Source organism: Acipenser ruthenus, chromosome 24, assembly GCF_902713425.1.
Source record: "Acipenser ruthenus chromosome 24, fAciRut3.2 maternal haplotype, whole genome shotgun sequence".
NCBI classification, from domain to species: domain Eukaryota; kingdom Metazoa; phylum Chordata; class Actinopteri; order Acipenseriformes; family Acipenseridae; genus Acipenser; species Acipenser ruthenus.
This window is the reverse complement of record NC_081212.1, coordinates 9,038,560-9,061,316: the sequence shown is the minus strand read 5'-3', so window position 1 is coordinate 9,061,316 and position 22,757 is coordinate 9,038,560. Positions and strand designations below refer to the sequence as shown.

General features: G+C 38.4%; 1 protein-coding gene across 2 annotated transcripts in view; it reads right to left on the bottom strand.

Moving 5' to 3' along the window:
* Positions 1 to 22,757, bottom strand: part of LOC117429367 (transmembrane protein 132E-like) — a 260,360-nt gene that overhangs the window by 33,585 nt on the left and 204,018 nt on the right. For both annotated transcript variants that reach the window (XM_034048768.3, XM_058998343.1), the window contains exons 4-5: positions 22,480 to 22,672; positions 9,458 to 9,601 (exon numbers count right to left, since the gene is read on the bottom strand). In XM_034048768.3, the coding sequence (XP_033904659.1) occupies positions 9,458 to 9,601; positions 22,480 to 22,672 (337 nt within the window). The remainder of the gene's footprint in view (positions 1 to 9,457; positions 9,602 to 22,479; positions 22,673 to 22,757) is intronic.

Below are 22,757 nucleotides of genomic sequence, written 5' to 3'. Positions count from 1 at the left end.
CTCTTAAAAGTTACATATTTCAAGTTAGCTATAACTAACTTGAACCAGGACTGGGGTTGGGAACCACTGCTTTAAGTCACTGCAGGAACAGCGATTTAAAAAATAAATAAATAAATAAATAACAGAACAGAATATGATACAATCTGAACAACAAAAGAATACATTTCATGCCAAGTTTCTCTTGCTATTGGTCCATAGAAACGTAAGCAACTGAACTGTCTGCATCGCTACAATTTGGTTAGAGATTGCAAAGAAGGTGTAACCATCACCTGCACACTCTGTCTCTCCTTTTGTCTGTTCTGCATGTATATGGTTCCACCACTCACCAGTAGCTCTGACACCGAGAGGCACCGTGGCTTTAGTATGCCTGTCAGTCAGCCCTTCTGGGCCCTCGACACTGCCAGGTGCACTCAAGCACGCCGGCCTCCGGAGCTGGTAATAAATTCAGAGAGCTAATTGGAAGTCAAAAGCTCTTAAAGAGTGGATTCAGAGGCTGGCAGCCCAGCAGGGAAGGAGAGAGAGGGAGAGGGAGGTCCCTGTGCGTTGATTAGCACCTTTTTATTGTGTTCAATATCTTTTGGTTCTTTGCTTGTTTCCAAAAATAGGGACCCTTATTTGCTGATTGTGTCCGTCTGCCCTTCCATGAGTCTGTCATAAGGTTGCCATCTTTTCCACAGACCAAACCCAGACATATTTCTCAGTCAGCCTACGTTTATCAAAACTGCAGTATACTGTAATACAGTTTAATACAATACCACCAGATCAGTAATCATGCAGTATACACAGTATTGTGCTCTTGATATTTCTAGCAATTGAAGTTGCAAGCCAGAAAAATAGCAGCTATATCATGGTAGGTTAGAGTCTAATCTTACCTGAGACAAGTAGCTGTGGTGATGAGTAACACCGTGGTAAGTCAACGCAATTTCTGAAGCAATGCTGTCTACCTGTTGTTTTTTTTTCACAAAGAATTTTTCCAGTCACTGGATTTCTGAGCCTGAAAAGTCTGTTTGTGACAGTCAGAATATATATATATATATTTTAGCTCAAAGAGCCAGCTGCCATTTAATTGCCATTATATATTGTAATTAAACCATATTGTATGTATTTTGCTATTTACAAAAGCAGTACTAAACAGCAATTAATGCATGTATGTCAAAGAAAATATTAAAGGAAGGTTGGTGTTTCTTATGCATTTCACATTAGGGCATCCAGGCTTGTTAATTCCTGTGACCCGGACACAGATGCCAATTCAGACCCGGACAGGTAGCAACCCTAGTCTGTCACTACATGGTCTTTCATTTTGCTTCAAAACTTTCAGCATACAAATATTTTTGACTTATACATTTGTACAGCTGATGCGTATGGTATATGAGTGGCTTCAGTGGGCGAGAGGACAAGCATTTCACATAAGAGACAGATCAACTGTACACATTAACTTTATAAATATTCTTTTTTTTAGAAAAAGAACTCAATACATGGTTAATTCTCCACTATACAGTGGCCCCTACTTGCAAGATACCCGGTAAGCTCAAGCGGCCTCCTGCCTCTGTGGAGCCCCGGGGAGTGAAGATGGGCTTGGCAGTGGCGACTTCAATTCTCCTGTCGTGGGCTTATTTGAGAGCTATGCTAGTTAACGTAGCACCTACATTTCGTAAAACTGGCACACAAACATAAGAAAAGAAAGAGAATTGTACGTTCCTTGTCCTCAGAAGGCTGAAATGACTAACACAGTCTGCAGAGGTGGTATACTGTACAGCAGCATGCCCAGCTGATATGCCTTTGCACATTCACAGCAACCCTAAAGGCAGACCCTGAATGATCTGCCCTGAATGCTGGAGAATGGGGTCAATGTGACCTGATAATAACTTCAAGATCTACAAACTGGAGTCATTACTATCTCAACCATAACAACTAAGATATTTCATTCAAGAGATGCTTAAGCAGAAGTAAACCGCATTCTGTCTAATTTCACTTCAAAGGCACTGAGCAAAAAGAACAATAAACAGACAGGGCTGTTTTATCCTAGTGCTGAACAAACATGGATTTCCTGTTTGAATATTCTTTCATAGTGCTGAACGAACATGGATTTCCTGTTTGAATATTCTTTCATAGTGCTGAACGAACATGGATTTCATGTTTGAATATTCTTTCATAGTGCTGAACGAACATGGATTTCATGTTTGAATATTCTTTCATAGTGCTGCACGAACATGGATTTCATGTTTGAATATTCTTTCTTAGTGCTGAACGAACATGAGTTTCATGTTTGAATATTCTTTCATAGTGCTGAACGAACATGGATTTCATGTTTGAATATTCTTTCATAGTGCTGCACGAACATGGATTTCATGTTTGAATATTCTTTCTTAGTGCTGAACGAACATGAGTTTCATGTTTGAATATTCTTTCATAGTGCTGAACGAACATGGATTTCCTGTTTGAATATTCTTTCATAGTGCTGAACGAACATGGATTTCATGTTTGAATATTCTTTCATAGTGCTGAACGAACATGGATTTCATGTTTGAATATTCTTTCTTAGTGCTGAACGAACATGAGTTTCATGTTTGAATATTCTTTCAAAATGTAAACGGACATTCAAATATACTTTAATATTGACTTAACTGGAAAACAAAAGTATAACATACCAAATCTCAGAACTAAAATAAACTCAGAACCCATGAAATTGACTTATAAACAAGAGGGACACAATAGAATGTGGGTTATTGATTTCAAACCTCATTTATGCATTGGTTTCCTCTTCATATATCTTTTTGATAAATTGAACAAACACCAAATACATTTCAAGCACTGTTTAGTCTTTGTTGCATTCATTCACATCCAATGACAGAATTTCACTGTTCCAAATTATGTGGAACTTGATCTAGGAAAAGTAATTCTCTGAATGAATCTGTTTAATTTAGGTTTAAACATTATTTTCTATACATTGAACCTGTTAAATGATCATTCACCATGACGATAGCTGTAGACAATTAATTCACCCATTTGTTTTTGTAACTGCTCTTATTTGAAATCATTCTCATCCATTCATCGTACTTAATATGTGCTCATACTGGACTTTACTCGTACAAGCAAATATTTGTAATATAAGTTAACTGCTCTTAGTCGAACCCGCTCTTACATGTAATTATTTACTGTATTTTTTGCTACTGATTTTATTGTACTTTATAACTGCTCTTATCTGCATGATATTCTGAAATGTGATACTTTATAATGTGATATTTTGTAACAATTTTAAGTCACCCTGGATAAGGGTGTCTGCTAAGAAATAAATAAATAAATAATAATAATAATAATAATAATAATAATAATAATAATAATAATAATAATAATTAAAGTGCATGGTGTAATCTCTATCTGTAAGAAAATGTTTTTATGCTAAAGACAAGTAACTTGCTTTTTCCTTTCAAGTAAACTCTATTTCTTTGTTGGCTTTCGCATGTCCTGTGAGGACTCTAAAGTATAGTGCAAATGCGCAGAGGGGGCTTTTAAAACCCACTTGCAGAATATAACAAGGCTGTCATTTCCCTGCTGGTTGCTGCTAACAAATCCTTTGCTCCTGTTGGCTGCAATTACACAGGAAGGGGGGTGCCGGGGAGAATCCTGGGCCTTGATTTATCTCCTCAGCCTGAGACAGTACCACAGACTTGGCTGCACTGTTTGCTCACACAGTAAAAAAAATTCAGGTAATTACTGTGAACAATGGTCTGAGGAGCTTCCCCTTGGTTCCCCTATAGCACAGTTTGCCTTTTTCAATAAGACCTTTTTCTTTTAATTGAATAGGTTGATAGTAGTTTAGTGGTTTGATTGCTATGCTGTCGTGCTGAGAGTAAGGTTCAAGGCCTTCCAGGAAGTTTAGTGGAATAATTTCATTAATCTTACCTCGGTCACCTGAGTGTCTGTGGGGTCATGTGACTGGCTGCAGTGCAGGTCAGTGATTTGGGGAGGAGCTGGCTGGTTAATGAAAGAAGGCACTGAAGGAAGTCCTATGGAAGACTACCTGAAAGCTTCTTTATTCTAGTACGACATTTCCTCTAACATGTAAAATTTGAACAGATGACAAGATTTATGGAATAGTTTCATTAGCTTTGATTACCATGTTTTTAATGCTTTACCTTGCAGCACCTATTTGTGATTCTACCATGTCTTCATTATGCTTATACGATAGTCATATTTCCAAACCATTTCCTCCTGTATGTCATTAACTAATTGTGTTGCCTCCCTAACCTGTGGAAGCACCAGAGCCAATGTTCCCTGTGGAATCCCCAGCGTACATATTTAAACACACAAACACATTAGTTTGGGGGTGTTCTCCTAAGTTTGAGAGAAATGCCTTAAAACAGAACATTTTTTTTATCGCTCCACATGTCAGACATAAGAGAAATCGTATGAAAGTCCCCTGGAACCTAAGTGAAATCGGACATAAGTCCACTTGGGACACAGTGAAATAAGAGATAAGTCTGGTCAGCACATTGACAAATGATTTCAATACCCTGTCTTCACAAAGACAGTGAGCACATTAAAAGTGAAACAACAGTAAATGTGTTGCACTGCATAACACTACGACTACTACTACTAATGTATGTTGTGTTTTGTATAAACTAGTAAATTCAGACTTAACAATTTCAAAATACTGCCTTACTTGAAGTTTCAATAGTGTTAATTAAAGCATTCAGTGTCCCTCCCTCACTCATCACGCTGGTTTTAAATTTGCTCAGGGAAGCCAAGTCCCGTTGAGAACATGTTTTCCTCTTCAGTTCTCATTACTGTTTGTTTTTATTGGTTTAATTGTTTTACTCGTCTGTGATTTTCCAGTTCATTGCTTGCACGGCTAGAAGCTCCTGACAGAGGCTGTCAGAGCTGTGAAAGGACACGCGCTGTGAAAGGACACAAACCCAGGGCACGCACTGGAGTCTGAACGGGACATTAGAACTTTTGAAGCATTTAATCTACTCAACTGAAGTAGTGTGAGATCCCCGCTATCAACCAACAGCTCCCCTCGGGGCTCTTATACTGAAAATGTAGTTAAAATTATGATTTCATTACACACTGTCAACTTACCATGCCATGCGCTAAAAATGCTTTGTCTTGGCTTACTTAATACAAGACCTTTAGCAAACAAGTCTGTTTTAATTAACAATTTTATTCTTGAAACAAATTTAGACATTTTTACTTTTGGTGAGATGTTGTTGAAGCAAGATAAAAATGCATCCCTGGTAGAGGCCTGTCCTTCAGGTTTTTCCTTCTATCAGAAAGTTACTTATCACCCCCGTAGAGCCAACGCTTCTTTTCTATCTGAATTCAGTGAGTTGTTGTCAACAATTATTGTTAAACATGATAGGATCTTACTTGTAGGTGATTTTAATGTACATGTTGATGTCCATAGAGATCCTCTTGGTAGAGATTTTCTGACATTGCTTGAGTCCCTGGGTTTTATTCAGCATGTTACTGGTCCTACTCATACAGGGCTGCCTTGTCTCTAGCTAGATTGGTCTATTATTATGATCTTCTTGACAAAGATAAGAATAACCCAAGATTTCTAATTCAGTCCATAACAAAATGAACAAATCCACAACTGGAGTGTGTTGCACAGAATCCTCCTCCAGGAAGCTGTGTAGAGTTTATGAATCACTTCAATAAAAAAGTGTTGGGCATCAGAAATCAGATGAGCAACTGTATACCAAATCGAGACACGTCAACTGACAAAACAAATGATGCAAAGATGCTTGCTCTGTCTGAATCTAATCAAACCTTACAGCATTTTATATTGACATGTGAACAAGAGCTGGGTGTCCTAGTTAAAAATACAAAACCCAAAACATGTACATTAGCTCCCATTCCTATTACACTTTTAAAAGAAGTAGCTCCAAAAATAAATACCACCGTTTTAAATGTTGTTAACAGCTTCTTTCATCAGGTATTGTTCCTAATTCTTTCAAGACAGCAGTAATAAAACCTTTGCTCAAGAAGCCCACCCTCGATCCCAATATGCTTAATATCTACAGACCCGTATCCAGGCTTCCTTTTTTATCCAAGGTGTTAGAGAGAGTGGTGGCAGAGCAACTTAACAGATTTATTGCTGCACAGATCATTGCTGAGAAATTTCAGTCTGGTTTTAGGCCGCATCACAGCACTGAGACAGCACTAATTCGAGTGGTAAGTGATGTGCTGTGGTCCTCTGATGTGGGCTCGCCTTCGGTTCTTGTTTTACTGGATTTAAGTGCAGCCTTTGACACCATTGATCACTCTGTTTTAATTGATCGCCTTGATATATAATATGGTGGGATTTTCAGGTACTGTCCTGTCCTGGTTCTGGTACTATCTCTCTAACAGGTTTCAGTTTGTTAAAACTGAGGACGAGACCTCTTTTTTATCAAAGGTTACATGTGGGGTTCGATCTTGGCCCAATTCTGTTTTCTCTTCATATGCTACCCTTGGGTAATATTATTCGTAGACATGGAGTTAATTTTCACTGTTACGCTGATGATACTCAGCTTTACCTGTCTCTCAAGCAGGGTGATGGATCTGCTGCTAATATTTTGAATACCTGAAAAATTGTATGTTTAAAAACTTCCTAATGCTAAATTCAGACAACACAGAATTGACGATATTGGGACCTCAGAAACAATACAAGAATATACACTTGTCTGGTTTTGTGCTTGATGGTCTTTGTACAGATATTGGAGAAGAAATAAAAAACTTAGGTGTCATTTTTGACCCAGACCTCTCATTTGAGGCACACATTAAAAATGTTACAAAACTTTATTTTTTCCCTCGTTAAAGGCGATTGATTGATTATTGATTGATTGAGAACTTACAACAGCTGCTAATGTTCAAATATGCCAGTCCACTACGAAATCCAATCCCTTAATTGTCTCCTTAAAATAACCCAAGAGACGCTGCTGGGGTGAAGCAGTAACAGATTTCCTGGAAATCAAGGCAAGCAAACTGAGATTTTTCTTTAACCCAGTGTAGTACCTGATGTCTGTTTTAAAATTAAAATACATGTTTGCTATAACACATGTTTCTTTCAAAACTGCACATCTGAGATGTATATAATGTATAAAAGTGTTTGACAGGTATGATTTATGGAATGATTTTGTTAGCTACCTACAGACAAATGTAACAAGAGAGTTATTAAGTGGTTTCAATCCTTTCCTTAAGTGCTTTAACTCTCAGGGCCCTTCCCCTTACAGCTTGCAGGCCTCTCTTTCCAATACCTTTTAGATTAAGAGTTCAACTATGTGGAATATATTAAACTTTAATTAAGGGATTACCAGTCTGCAGAAACCCTTTTTTAAGGTGATCTTTATTTTCTTTCACAGGCAAATTAATTTAAAACAAGAAGATATAGAGGTTTCATAGAAGATATAGAGGTCTCATAGAAGATATAGCAATCTCATAGAAGATACAGAGGTCTCATAGAAGATATAGAGGTCTCATAGAAGATATAGAGGTCTCATAGAAGATATAGAGGTCTCATAGAAGATATAGCAATCTCATAGAAGATACAGAGGTCTCATAGAAGATATAGAGGTCTCATAGAAGATATAGAGGTCTCATAGAAGATATAGAGGTCTCATAGAAGATATAGAGGTCTAATAGAAGATATAGAGGACTCATAGAAGATATAGAGGTCTCATAGAAGATACAGAGGTCTCATAGAAGATATAGCTGTCTCATAGAAGATATAGATGTCTCATAGAAGATATAGAGGTCTAATAGAAGATATAGAGGTCTCATAGAAGATATAGAGGTCTCATAGAAGATATAGAGGTCTAATAGAAGATATAGAGGACTCATAGAAGATATAGAGGTCTCATAGAAGATATAGAGGTCTAATAGAAGATATAGAGGTCTAATAGAAGATATAGAGGTCTCATAGAAGATATAGATGTCTCATAGAAGATATAGAGGTCTCGCAGAAGATATAGAGGTCTCATAGAAGATACAGAGGTCTCATAGAAGATATAGAGGTCTCATAGAAGATATAGAGGTCTAATAGAAGATATAGAGGTCTCATAGAAGATATAGAGGTCTCATAGAAGATATAGAGGTCTCATAGAAGATATAGAGGTCTCATAGAAGATATAGAGGTATCATAGAAGATATAGAGGTCTCATAGAAGATATAGAGGTCTCATAGAAGATATAGAGGTCTCATAGAAGATACAGAGGTATCATAGAAGATATAGCAATCTCATAGAAGATACAGAGGTCTCATAGAAGATATAGAGGTCTCATAGAAGATACAGAGGTCTCATAGAAGATATAGAGGTATCATAGAAGATATAGAGGTCTCATAGAAGATATAGAGGACTCATAGAAGATATAGAGGTCTCATAGAAGATATAGAGGTCTCATAGAAGATATAGAGGTCTAATAGAAGATACAGAGGTCTCATAGAAGATATAGAGGTATCATAGAAGATATAGAGGTCTCATATTAGTCTCTGTAGATTCATGCTGCTGTCACAGATAGGTTTGGTGGTGATGTCAGACCAGGAAGAGAATCACAACAATACTGAGGGTGGAAGAGCTGGTGCACGGCTTTATTATAAAACAAACGATTTAAATAAAACAAAACCACACTAAGAAAAGCTGTTGGTTTTTATATTGTGGTGCCAGGGATTAACTGGCTATCAACTACCTAGTTTTTCCCATGACCACATTCTGCACAGGCTTTCTCATACGCATTCTCATGATTTTAGCTGGATGGGGCATTTTAACCCCATCCATACTGTAAAACAATAATAACAATAAAACTGTGTTTAAACCACAAAACAATACATTTACATAATAATAATATAACACAAACCCAAAATAAACACAATACGCACAGTGATTTTTTTAAAAAATCTTAATTCCTTAATTAATTCTTTAATTATATTTTCTAGAGAGGCTTACATTTTGCAGTGTCTAGTCAAGCTCAAAGCCAGGTAAAGGCTGATGATTTTTTGCTAAATCTGCCTTTCCCTAGTTTACTTTGAGCTTGTCTGGAGAATCCAACGCATCAGCACTGACCAGCCTTCCTTATTCCATTCGAATCATGTGACAATGTGAAACCTCAGAAAACACAGAATAAACCGCAAAAATCAATCATACCTGACACTTCCCTATTGTTGAATTTGGATACCACTATCTCCACCCCACTCAATCGCAGTGTCAGCTCAGCTGTTAAAACTCATCAACTGAAAGTGGCAAAACCTGTTGTATAATTAACAGGTTTCATGGTGTTCCAATGAAGAACCCCAGTCAAATATGTACTCAAAAAGGTAAGCCTCTGAAAAATAAATGTGAAAAAGGAGCAAGCCTACAATCTGTATATACCCAGCACTGGCCACTCTAGAGCTCCAGCCCCTGTGTATAGACAGCACTACCCCTATAAAGTCATCACTGACTGATATTGACACTTGAGACACATGACTTGTACTGCACCTTGATGATGTCATCATTGGTCGACTCGCATTCCACAAACGTAGAGACGTCCGTGACGGCACCATTCATCTCTATGGCAACGACCTTCACTGGAATAGCCACAGTCCTTCCAGTCAGGATAGCAGTGTTTATGATCTCTGTATCCTGCAGTGGTGCGGAAGAAAAGGGATTGGTTAGATAGTCAAGACGGCTAGAAGGCTAAACAAACTGGCCACATGTATCTATTTATTAATATCAAGTGTCCCCTATTTAGGATGCTTGCAAAAATTCTGAGTGGTTCTTAATTCAATATTGGAGTGACAGAACTCTTTCTGCGAACACCCGACAATAGTCAAGTATGTGTAAAAAAGCAGTTTAAATGGCATTTGAAGCTACTTAAACTTGAATGTGGGTGTTAGGTGACTCACTCCCTGATTTCCCTGGGGTCTGAAGGGATTATAGCCTGAAGGTGTTCTTGATAGCTTATTGAATCCTATATTGAGAATGGCATTGCTGTGGATTTCAGGGGGACTCCTTTGTATGCATACAAATTCAAGGAACATAGTCAATCATGGAATAACTTCAGTAATCTAGGAACTTTCATGGTCCTTTACACTACAGTTCCCCATCCCAAGAAAAAGGAGAACATGTTGGGGTACCATGTGAGATGTCTTCCTCATTTTTGTGCATAATTTTATAGACAAGACAAGCTATTCAGGGACAATAAGATATTTAGCAAGTAAGGGATCTGTATGAGGAAAAATGGGCAATAAAATCCCTCCCATCCTTACACTTCCTTAAATATTTTTTTAAGAACAAGAAAAACATTTACAAACAAGCGGAGGCTATTCGGACTAGCTAGCCCATTCCACACCCTCACCACCCTTTGTGTGAAGAAGTGTCTCCTTCAGTGTGTCCTGTCTATCTCCACTTAATTTCCACACTGTGTCCTTTGGTCCTGATTTATTTACTGTGCTTAAAGTATTGGTTTGGGTTAACTTTGTGAGCTCCTTTTAAAATTTTAAAGACTTCAGTCGTATCCCCCCCTTCCAAACTTTTGACTTGTCTTGTATATTCATTCATTTATTTTCCATAAGGGCTAATAAATTGATGTAAAGATGCAAACTTTGACAGAAACAAGCACACAGCTTCCTTTTTCAGCTTCCTTTTTCATAGCGGTTAAGGAATGAAACAGATTTCCTGCGACCTGGTGTGTGATTTGAGTACTTTGGCATGATTGATGCCCCAATTACAGCACACACAGGTCTGCATTTGTAAATCACTGTTACAATAATTTAGCATACCGGTCAAAGAACCCACCCAGGGCTACAGAGATCCTGAATAAATATCCTTTACAACAGGAAATTGATCCAAAACTTTATACACTTTGAGGTAATACTATGGGAAACAAAAGTGACTTATGTTTCAAATATGGATGTGATGGATCCCAAGACACACATAAGGAAGAACGCTGGGGATCTGTTATAAATCCTTTCCAAATGCCATCAAAACTACATGATTTTAAAGTACACAGAGCTAACAAAATATATCCAGTGTTTCTTATCTAATGTGTATTATCATCACTTCGTAGATTTCTATGAGATGTACAGCTTTGGCCAAAAGTGTTGCATCACCTAGAATTTTAGGATTGAGACGTAATTAAAAAAACAAACACTATATGAACATAATTTAGATATTTTATTTGCCATCATGTAATCAAAGAAACTACAAAATGAAATTGCAAAAGTCTAATGGAAGCCATAAATGTAGTACAGTATTACATGTTAGATTTCAAATGTCACATTTTTCAATTTTTGTCAGTTTTTTGGGAGTTTCTGTCCCTGTAAGAAAAACAATTCTGAAAGTGTTTTTAGACAATGACTCTTGCTTAGAACTCAACCTCCAATCACTGTGTATACTATGACTGTTAATGGTGACTTCATGCAACCACAAAACTTTGCAAAGCGGTGGTTCAGGCAGGGAACTTTTTAAGCTAGATTAAAATCATAAACATCAAGCATATTAGGCACCCTCAATATCAGAACATTTTCCAGTCAAATGGCTAGTATTTGATTAGTCATTTGATAAACAACACGTCCCGTGATCATCTAGAACAGGCTTTATACATTACTTCAATCCATTCTTCCCTGCTGTACGTCAGAGTTCACCTTTTCCCCAGCCACCTGTTTTTCGGCTTCATCTAAGGGGGAGGGCAGCTATCCTGCACCCCTGCCCATGGCTTCCCTACAGTCAGCCTTTCCACTGTGAACAAACTAAATTATGGACAGGGGTATCTCGAAGGGTGAGTTGTAATGGAAGTATGTGTAATGTAGCATTTGTCGTGTAAGCTTTAATAAATATTGTTCTCTATCGCATGACTTTTCCGGACAGAACTGACAGAACTGAAAGATTGATACATTTTCTTCACTTACAGCTTAAAATAAATTACCATTAAAAAAAACATAAATTCACCATAAAGTGTGCATTTTTCATATAGGAAAATCTGAGGCCGAAGAAATTATAGTAATATATATATTAGGTCAAATTTACAGGAATGATGTACTTTAATGGACAGCCCCCACAATATTCTGGAACGGGTACGTATTTTAATAGCATACACAATTCCACACACAATTAGGCCTGATACACCTGGACAGTGCACTTCAAATCTAAAGCATGCAGCCGTGATGTCAAGTACTTTTGGTAACAGCAGCTTTAATGAAATGCTAGTGCTCTTATGAAATGCTAGAATAATTCTCCTGATAAACTTCCTATTGTGTCAGTGCCCTGAAAGAGGCACTTCAATTAAACAGATGACAAAACCTTTTTGTAGGACTTGGCATCGACTCTGCAGGGCTGGTACATGGCAAGTAATCACATTAGCTCAGTCAGCTTACCACCAGAAACACCCCTGCATTTGAACATGCTGAACCAAACAGATAGTCACTGTACTAACTGAATCTAATCTGGTTGGATTCAATTAACTGTGATCTTTAAAACCATTTGGAGGGGCTCCCTAAAAGGAGTTGACAACGTTGCCCCTAGTCATGTTTTAGGTGCAGCACAACCAGGATACAGCTGGACTGAGCGGTTCACAGGGTTAAATATAAATAAGTTTCTATGCAGTATTGACATGCTACTGAAACAAGCAGGTCAGTAACTTACAACCCCCGCCACAAAATGTATCACGAAAAAGGTGATGACCTATCAACAGTTGTACAGCGGGGTACAGAATATGAATTATCAAGTTTCATGACAATTTGATAAGCGGTTCTCCAGATAAATGTAAGTGTGACATACAGATGGACGGACAGACAGACACCCCTCTATATCTCCAGAATCTGATATTATCAATAACTTTTGTTAATAGCAGGTTTCATGACAATCCTCCTCTATATCCTTTCACATGGGATTTCATCCCTAGCAGGGGATAATATAATGGGGTGGGCAGCACAATATTGTACAGAAAGGCATATAGAAAGTGACCAGATGTCCCGTTTTGGATGGTACAGTCCCACACTGATCCCAGTGTCCCCAGAACTTTTCTTGGGAAGCTCATTTCATCCGTTGTTGTCCACTCCAAGCATTGCCGCGCTGGTAACAGAATATTGTATTTTCATGCAGGCTGTGGTGTTACTACATATATAATGTATTACAATACAATGACATTTGATGTGACTAAAGGGAAGGTTGAACAACCAGCAGCATTAACAAGCGGCTGTACAGCGGCGTGCAAATCTGGAGAATTACTGAAGAGTCAACGTTCATATTTGCAACCAATCACCGAGAACTGTGGGTGGGTCTATCCACTGACTGTAAAACAAACTGGCGGCTATCCTCGTCTGAATCATCACTCTCGCTGTCTGAAGAGCTTAGACTAGGGTATAACATTAACGGCTCATGCAGGTACCATTGTGTTGTGTTGGAATTATTCTCTTCATCCATGATATGCTGTCATGTCACATCACCGTGCTATATTTACAACGCAGTGCACTGAACCTTGTTGTGGTTTGATCACTTTGTGCACCACAACAGCCCATCACAACAATAGGACAGGGGCTGTAAAATGTGACAAGTATTTGTAAACATATTTTCTACTGGAATAATTCTATATTCACTTTCAGTTCAACACAGGCACCCTCTAATAAATGTATGCTAGTGAATAATACAAAATAATTTGTGAACTAATTATTTTCACATTTGTGCAATTAATTTAAAAAGTTTGTTTTTTATTTTATTTTATTTCTTTAAGTAGATTTTTTATTTTGTTTTTAGCAATAATGAAATACAATAGTTCCAGGTATCCATGTGACCATTTCATGTCTTTAAAAAAAATACATTGATAGTTGAGTACTGTATATGATATACAAATAGTTTAAAACCATTACAAAAAAAAGAATCATGTCCTCATTTAATTTTAAGCTGCCTTAGAGGCAGGATAAATCTCTTTAATTTGGTGACCCCTTATTTTTATTTCTGTGTTAAATATATTACAGAAGTAGTAAATTTTATGCAAAGTTTAAGAACAAAAACGAGACAATGGAGTACTCATATTTTAGAGTAATGCTATCTCAATGGAGTACTCATATTTTAGAGTAATGCTATCTCAATGGAGTACTCATATTTTAGAGTAATGCTATCTCAATGGAGTACTCATATTTTAGAGTAATGCTATCTCAATGGAGTACTCATATTTTAGAGTAATGCTATCTCAATGGAGTACTCACATTTTAGAGTAATGCTATCTCAATGGAGTACTCATATTTTAGAGTAATGCTATCTCAATGGAGTACTCATATTTTAGAGTAATGCTATCTCAATGGAGTACTCATATTTTAGAGTAATGCTATCTCAATGGAGTACTCATATTTTAGAGTAATGCTATCTCAATGGAGTACTCATATTTTAGAGTAATGCTATCTCAATGGAGTACTCATATTTTAGAGTAATGCTATCTCTTGCAAAAGTGTGATAGCTATCTAAGGTATTTTATTTTACATTATCACTGCTATTAGTTTAATAGAAGAAAAACAACACATTTATTAAAAACATATAAAAAAACATTTATCCTTCAGCAAAAGATGCAATGGTCAGCGCTCGAATTACTGGGGGCTAGGGGTGGGGTCGACCCCTTTAAGTTTATACAAATAGTTTAGGTCCAAATTCCTTTTTAACATGTTTTAAGCCGACGGGTATCATTTAATACAGAAATGTGTTAAATGTATGATGACATTGCCTGCCTGTTCTTCAGTACCGATCAATGATCATGAGAAAGTGTCTCCTGACAATCTGAAAACTTCTCTGCATATTTTACACAGGCTAGTGCTTATTCTTATATTAAGGAAGATTACATAGTATTCCATTTGTAAGTAAAGAAGTGACAACATTTAATTTGATCAGAAAAGGAATACAATTTAATCTTATTACATTATCTTATTACTTGGCTTGATTCATGCCAAAGCTGCCCGATTCCAGCCTTGCTGAAGCACCCCCAGATCATCACCGATCCTCCACCACATTTCACAGTGGGTGCGAGACACTGTGGCTTGTAGGCCTCTCCAGGTCTCCGTCTAACCATTAGACGACCAGGTGTTGGGCAAAGCTGAAAATTGGACTCATCTGGGGGTGCTTCAGCAAGGCTGGAATCGGGCAGATTTGTCTTTGTGAAGGACGCATGAATCAAGCCAAGTACAAGGTTGTCCTGGAAGAAAACTTGCTTCCTTCTGCTCTGACAATGTTCCCCAACTCTGAAGATTGGTTTTTCCAGCAGGACAATGCTCCATGCCACACAGCCAGGTCAATCAAGGTGTGGATGGAGGACCACCAGATCAAGACCCTGTCATGGCCAGCCCAATCTCCAGACCTGAACCCCATTGAAAACCTCTGGAATGTGATCAAGAGGAAGATGGATGGTCACAAGCCATCAAACAAAGCCGAGCTGCTTGAATTTTTGTGCCAGGAGTGGCATAAAGTCACCCAACATCAATGTGAAAGACTGGTGGAGAGCATGCCAAGACGCATGAAAGCTGTGCTTGAAAATCAGTGTTATTCCACCAAATATTGATTTCTGAACTCTTCCTAAGTTAAAACATTAGTATTGTGTTGTTTAAAAATGAATATGAACTTATTTTCTTTGCATTATTCGAGGTCTGACAACACTGCATCTTTTTTGTTATTTTGACCAGTTGTCATTTTCTGCAAATAAATGCTCTAAATGACAATATTTTTATTTGGAATTTGGGAGAAATGTTGTCAGTAGTTTATAGAATAAAACAAAAATGTTCATTTTACCCAAACACATACCTATAAATAGTAAAACCAGAGAAACTGATAATTTTGCAGTGGTCTATTAATTTTTTCCAGAGCTGTATATATATATATATATATATATATATATATATATATACAGAACAAATACCAGGATAAATTCTATGAAGTAACCATTTAATAAATAGAAATAGAGATATGTAATGTTTTCATACAGGAAGGATCTGGTTTGCAGGTTGGACACTGGAGGATAGGATGGAGATAGAGAAAGAGAGAGAAAGATGGAAAGTGTAAATCAGGGAGAGAAGATGCAGTTTCACAGGCAGAAAAGGGACTCGATTTGCAGCAGTAATCAGCAATAAAATAGATTTTTTTTCTGACTTGAGAATCTTGGAATTTGATATTATTGAATTGCTACTGTGTAATGTATGTAATAAATATACTTGTGTAAAAATGAAATTACAAAGGCTCAGATAATTTATTCACCAAAAAAAAAGGGTTTTGAAAGTAAAAGATTCCACTCTGAATATTTCCATGAGTCTCCGCATTCACTTTCAATAGGATATCAGATTAAACATTGCCAAAGTGATAATAAAAACCCTAGAGCTGTCCCATAGCTTGGAAGCTGGAAGTTATTCACAATATTTCCATATTGTCCTAGTTTAAGGACTTCAAAATGTGATCACCTTAGGCATATAGCTTTCTCATGTTTTACTCTAACCAAGGAAGCAAAGCACAAACAGACTTCCTGGAAGGCAAGGCAAGCAAACAGAGAACTTCATGTAGTACACAATGTCTGTTTTAAATACATGTTTGCTATAACATGTGTTTCTGTAAAAACTGCATCATTTGGGATATTTGTATGAGCTCCTCCTCTAGACCCTGTATTGCCTGTGTCAGCTCCTCCTCTAGACCCTGTATTGCCTGTGTCAGCTCCTCCTCTAGACCCTGTATTGCCTGTGTCAGCTCCTCCTCTAGACCCTGAGTGACATGAAGGACACGATGCTTAATTAAGACTGTCCCTTTTTATTCTATTTATAATCCTCTTCATTGCATTACGTGTCTAAACCAATTTTCTGTTTTTGCAAAAGTTCATCAGGTATTTAAGCAAATCAGCACTTTCATTCCCTCGACCTTACTGTTCAAAGACAAAAGCAACTAACATTAGAAGAGTGACTGGAAAATGAATTAGTTAGCACTCTGTGATTACATGTTTATATGCAAACCAAGACAGTAATAGTACTTCTATTAACTGTGGTTGTCAGTGGGGGTGCTAAATGCAGCGGGTAGTTGAGTTATTGGGGTGTGGTTTATATAAATAATGGCTTTCAGCAATTGTGACTGCCAAGGCTGGTATAGTATTGAGTAAGTAGTTTCAAATTGCATTAGTTACTCTGCCCCTTGATGTTTTAGGATATTTGCAATCATTCTGAGTGTAAGGGGACAATATAGGGTTAATATGCTGTGACTATTCACCTGCTCTGCTCCTTTTTAGTGCCATCTAATACACAGTAATTTGTATGCAAAATATTGCATCATAAAAGTATAAGGGTACATATTCTTTTTCGCATTATTGACAAGGGAGTGTTCACTAACAAGGGGTCTGAAGTGGGGATAGTTAACCTGTTAGGACTAATAGCGAGTATATCAGTAAAATACATTCCCCACCATGGCTGTAGATTTAAAATTAGAGCCATCAGCATGACAGAATACTGCTTATATACACAGTACTGTGCAAAAGTTTTAGGCAGGTGTGAAAAAATGCAGTAAAGTAAGAATGCTTTCAAAAATAGACATGTTAATAGTTTATATTTATCAATTAACAAAATGCAAAGTGAGTGAACAGAAGAAAAATCTACATCAAATCCATATTTGGTGTGACCACCCTTTGCCTTCAAAACAGCATCAATTCTTCTAGGTACACTTGCACACAGTTTTTGAAGGCACTCGGCAGGTAGGTTGGCCCAAACATCTTGGAGAACTAACCACAGTTCTTCTGTGGATTTAGGCAGCCTCAGTTGCTTCTCTCTCTTCTGTAATCCCAGACAGACTCGATGATGTTGAGATCAGGGCTCTGTGGGGGCCATACCATCACTTCCAGGACTCCTTGTTCTCCTTTACGCTGAAGACAGTTCTTAATGACTTTCGCTGTATGTTTGGGGTCGTTGTCATGCTGCTGAATAAATTTGGGGCCAATCAGATGCCTCCCTGATGGTATTGCATGATGGATAAGTATCTGCCTGTACTTCTCAGCATTGAGGAGACCATTAATTCTGACCAAATCCCCAACTCCATTTGCAGAAATGCAGCCCCAAACTTGCAAGGAACCTCCACCATGCTTCACTGTTGCCTGCAGACACTCATTCGTGTACCGCTCTCCAGCCCTTCGGCGAATAAACTGCCTTCTGCTACAGCCAAATATTTCAAATTTTGACTCATCAGTCCAGAGCACCTGCTGCCATTTTTCTGCACCCCAGTTCCTTTGTTTTCGTGCATAGTTGAGTTGCTTGGCCTTGTTTCCACGTCGGAGGTATGGCTTTTTGGCCGCAAGTCTTCCATGAAGGCCACTTCTGACCAGACTTCTCCGGACAGTAGATGGGTGTACCAGGGTCCCACTGTTTTCTGCCAATTCTGAGCTGATGGCACTGCTGGACATCTTCCGATTGCGAAGGGAAGTAAGCATGATGTGTCTTTCATCTGCTGCAGTAAGTTTCCTTGGCTGGCCACTGCGTCTACGGTCCTCAACGTTGCCCGTTTCTTTGTGCTTCTTCAAAAGAGCTTGGACAGCACATCTGGAAACCCCTGTCTGCCTTGAAATTTCTGCCTGGGAGAGACCTTGCTGATGCAGTATAACTACCTTGTGTCTTGTTGTTGTGCTCAGTCTTGCCATGGTGTATGACTTTTGACAGTAAACTGTCTTCAGCAACCTCACCTTGTTAGCTGAGGTTGGCTGTTCCTCACCCAGTTTTATTCCTCCTACGCAGCTGTTTCTGTTTCAGTTAATGATTGTGTTTCAACCTACATATTGAATTGATGATCATTAGCACCTGTTTGGTATAATTGTTTAATCATACACCTGACTATATGCCTACAAAATCCCTGACTTTGTGCAAGTGTACCTAGAAGAATTGATGCTGTTTTGAAGGCAAAGGGTGGTCACACCAAATATGGATTTGATTTAGATTTTTCTTCTGTTCACTCACTTTGCATTTAGTTAATTGATAAATATAATCTATTAACATGTCTATTTTTGAAAGCATTCTTACTTTACAGCATTTTTTCACACCTGCCTAAAACTTTTGCACAGTACTGTATATCAACAGAATACCACAACATAAGAATTAGCAATGACATAAGAACAAAAGAAAGTTTACAAACGAGAGGAGGCCATTCGGACCATCTTGCTTGTTTGGTTGTTAGTAACTTATTGATCCCAGAATCTCATCAAGCAGCTTCTGATACATGTTGAATTCCACTATGATAAGACATTCTCCAGATTAATGCAAAAATGTAAGTGTGATTCACAGGTGGATGGATGAGCGAATCCAAGTGTGGTGTGTTTTGAATCTTTGCCATCGAGTGCAATGTGTTACAGTATTTATTAATTGGTGTTGCACTGGAATGTGGAGCGGAATAAAGACCCTCTCCCACTCAGGCTTTCTTCCCATTAATAATCTGCCTCGGAGATGCCCTCTGAGCACTGGGATACAGGGTTCAAACTGCGCCCAGACTAGGTGACAGGGGCATGGGCATGCTTGCTGGCTAGAGGGGATTGCCCTGGCTTTTTTCTTTTTATTGCTCATACCAATATACAGGAAAGCCTCGCTTTAACAAAGGCCACTTCACAATTAAAGGCACTACTTCACAGTCCCAGTTAGCTTCTATAGAATGTAAATCTACCTTTGATATTAGTGACCCCTGTATTCAGTATTAATGCCACTATTTGTACTCCCAAATGTATCAAATGTCCAAAGGCGAACATCTTGTCATTCAACTAAAGAGCAAGCTCTGTAGCCGAGGCATGTCTTATGATGTCAGTATTATTAACTCATATGCCGCTGGGAGGAGATCCATTACCATGGCTTATCAGTATATACAGTAGGTCAGTATTATCAACTTGTCAGCCGCTGGGAGGAGATCCATTACAATGGCTTGTCAGTATATACAGTAGGTCAATATTATTAAATCATCAGTCGCTAGGAGGAGATCCATTCCATTCTCCCCCCTCTTAATCAAAGCTCGTCCTCGAGTGTAAACACAAGTCCACCGAGCCTCAGGGAGGTTCAACGTCGGGCTCGTCACCGTGACCACTCGCTGTACCCCAGGATCCAGAGCGACTTTAGAGAGAATCACGTGTCTCTCAAGCCAGTATACATGCTGTAGCTTATAATGCAAACAACACAGATATTAATAACTGTTTCAACCTCAGTTATTAATAAGTGATCTACTTCAATATATATATATATATATATATATATATATATATATATATATATATATATAGGCCTAGATATTCTGAAAAAAACGTAAAATACAAAGCAGATGTAATTACAGAAAGTGTGAATATAGCATCACGTTTACCAAATGAAACAGGTATGTCAGTAATCCCTGCCACTGCTATGCAGTAAATTCAAAATTAGAGCTGTCAGGACACAGAGTTGACCATGACATATATAACACAATGTACAGAATAGGATCAAATACAAAATGGCAAGGACTAGTTTAATGCAAAAGGGATAAGTGGTATTTAGGACCTGGATTCCACTTGGTAAGTGAAAGCATTGGGGTCGCACACGTGCACCTAAAACAAAACTGATGGTCACACTCACACCAACTGTAGAGCCTTGGGGTATGCTGATACTGTACCAAGTTACATCACAACTGGATAAATACATAAATAAAACATTGTAAAATGTGACACATGTAAAACCTAAATTAAACAGAGAATTACTTTCCTTACATTAGTGTCTATCTGTTTAACAACAAAGTGTAATTAGGAACCGTGCAAAACAGTAAGTCTGACATTTAGATTTCAAAATGAGATCCTGTAAATATTAACTCAGGAGCAAAATGATTACGAAAAAGTAATTCAACTCTAGATCACCACCTGGTACGACTTAAATCCCCAGGCTTGAATCAACTGACAGTATTGAGTGCATCATATCATTTTAATAAAAGCATATTTCTAGAATACTGATATCCATTCTACATTCACTAGCCTTCTTCAGAAGAAACAACAAGGGACCTAATATTAATATAGAGGCCAACTCAATCCTCTGTATCAGTCTTTTAAAAGTTTGCTTCAAAGACTTTAACCCAGCCCTGTCATTCACACAGCTTCCTCCAGCCTGCGAGTGTAAAGCCCAGAGGCATTGTCACGCTCGGCCCCAGGGTTCTGTCTTAGTGCCAGGAGTCCCCTGAATCTTTTCAATCTGCTTCAGAAGTCCCAACTGCTATCTAAATCATTCCTGTAATTACAGCAAACTGTGTTTATTACCTTTCATTTCCACCCATCAGGAATTCATTAAATATGAGCTACATCAGGGATGGGCAACTGGTGGCCACCGGGGCTGCATTTGGCCCTCGAGCCAACAGTTAAAATATTATTTATTCTGTCGTGATATTTATATCTGAAGTGCTTGTTTCAATGTGGCAGAGCGTGTGCTTGTTTGGGCTGCGTGTGTGTGTGCTTGTTTCAATGTGGCAGAGCGTGTGCTTGTTTGGGCTGCGTGTGTGTGTGCTTGTTTCAATGTGGCAGCGCGTGTCCTTGTTTGGGCTGCGTGTGTGTGCTTGTTTCAATGTGGCAAAGTGTGTGCTTGTTGGTGTTGCATGTGTGCTGAACACAAGGGAATGCAATCTGTTGAAACCTCAGCCGTGGGAAGCGCTGCAATGATAAACCAGTGGGCGATTCTTCTGCCTTTATATCATAAGTAATTGAAAGCTGGTCTTCTATTCACAATGACAGCATGAATACATCACATATACTGTAGTGATAAGAAGTAGCAGAGAAAAGAAAAACTTGAAGAAAGATGTTTAGATTTTTTGTTTAATTTTTTTGATCTTCACACTGGAAAAAAAGATGTTTACAATGTTATTTGCTATAAGGGGCACTTGTCAATACGTGATTCACTGTACTGTATGTTAGCATGCTGTATTGTTGCAAATATGAAGCCTACTATAATAAATGCATGGCCTGCCAAAGGTTTTTAGTGGATTTTGTGTCCATCTCCTACCTCAAGGTTGCCCATCCCTGAGCTAAAAATTCCCAAACTATTTTTTTGTTGTTGAAACATTCCAGTTCTTTAGGGCATACAGTATCATCCTTTATCTGTAATTCCTTGGGCCATTGTTCTCTTACCCACATGACATTCATGTTCTAGTTTCTCAGCAGGGTTTGTAGCCACAAGCCCAGCTGCTGAGGACCATTTCAGCTAGTTTCAGAATCCCACAGGGGCTTTCTGCGTCATCAAGGTAAGAGAGCGAGACTAATTTGATTGTTACTCTTCCACACATGGGCAAGCTTCCCTACTGATGTGCTAGACTCTTTAATAAAAAAATAAATAATGGATCTCCTCCTACTTGCCTCTTGACTACAGAGTTTGCTCTTCAGTTGAATGGTAAGACGTTCGTCTTTGAACAACATGGTTTGTGGTTCACGTCCAGCCCTTGTCTTTCCATTCAATTCAATGGACTGAGATGACAATGAATTTCCATTCAATTCAATGGGCTGAGATGACAATTTATTACACGTTACTGAGAAGCTGCTGGTTTCTTACCATGGAGAGTGGGATGATGGTTCTGACATCTCTCTGAATGACGGTCAGTTCAGTGACCACCTTCTCCGAGTCCGGCGGGGGGCTGCGGCCGTGGTAGTCGATGTTCCAGTTGATGCGTCTTGTCACCGACTGGCTGGTGAAATTCTCCATCTCAAAGTCTAGCTGCATGAGCTCAAGGCTGGAGGTGACATCACTGTAAAAAACAAGGGGGTGGGGGGGATCTCAAATTAAGCCAGAAATTTAAAGCACTGACCCTGGCATGTAATCCAATCCTCCTG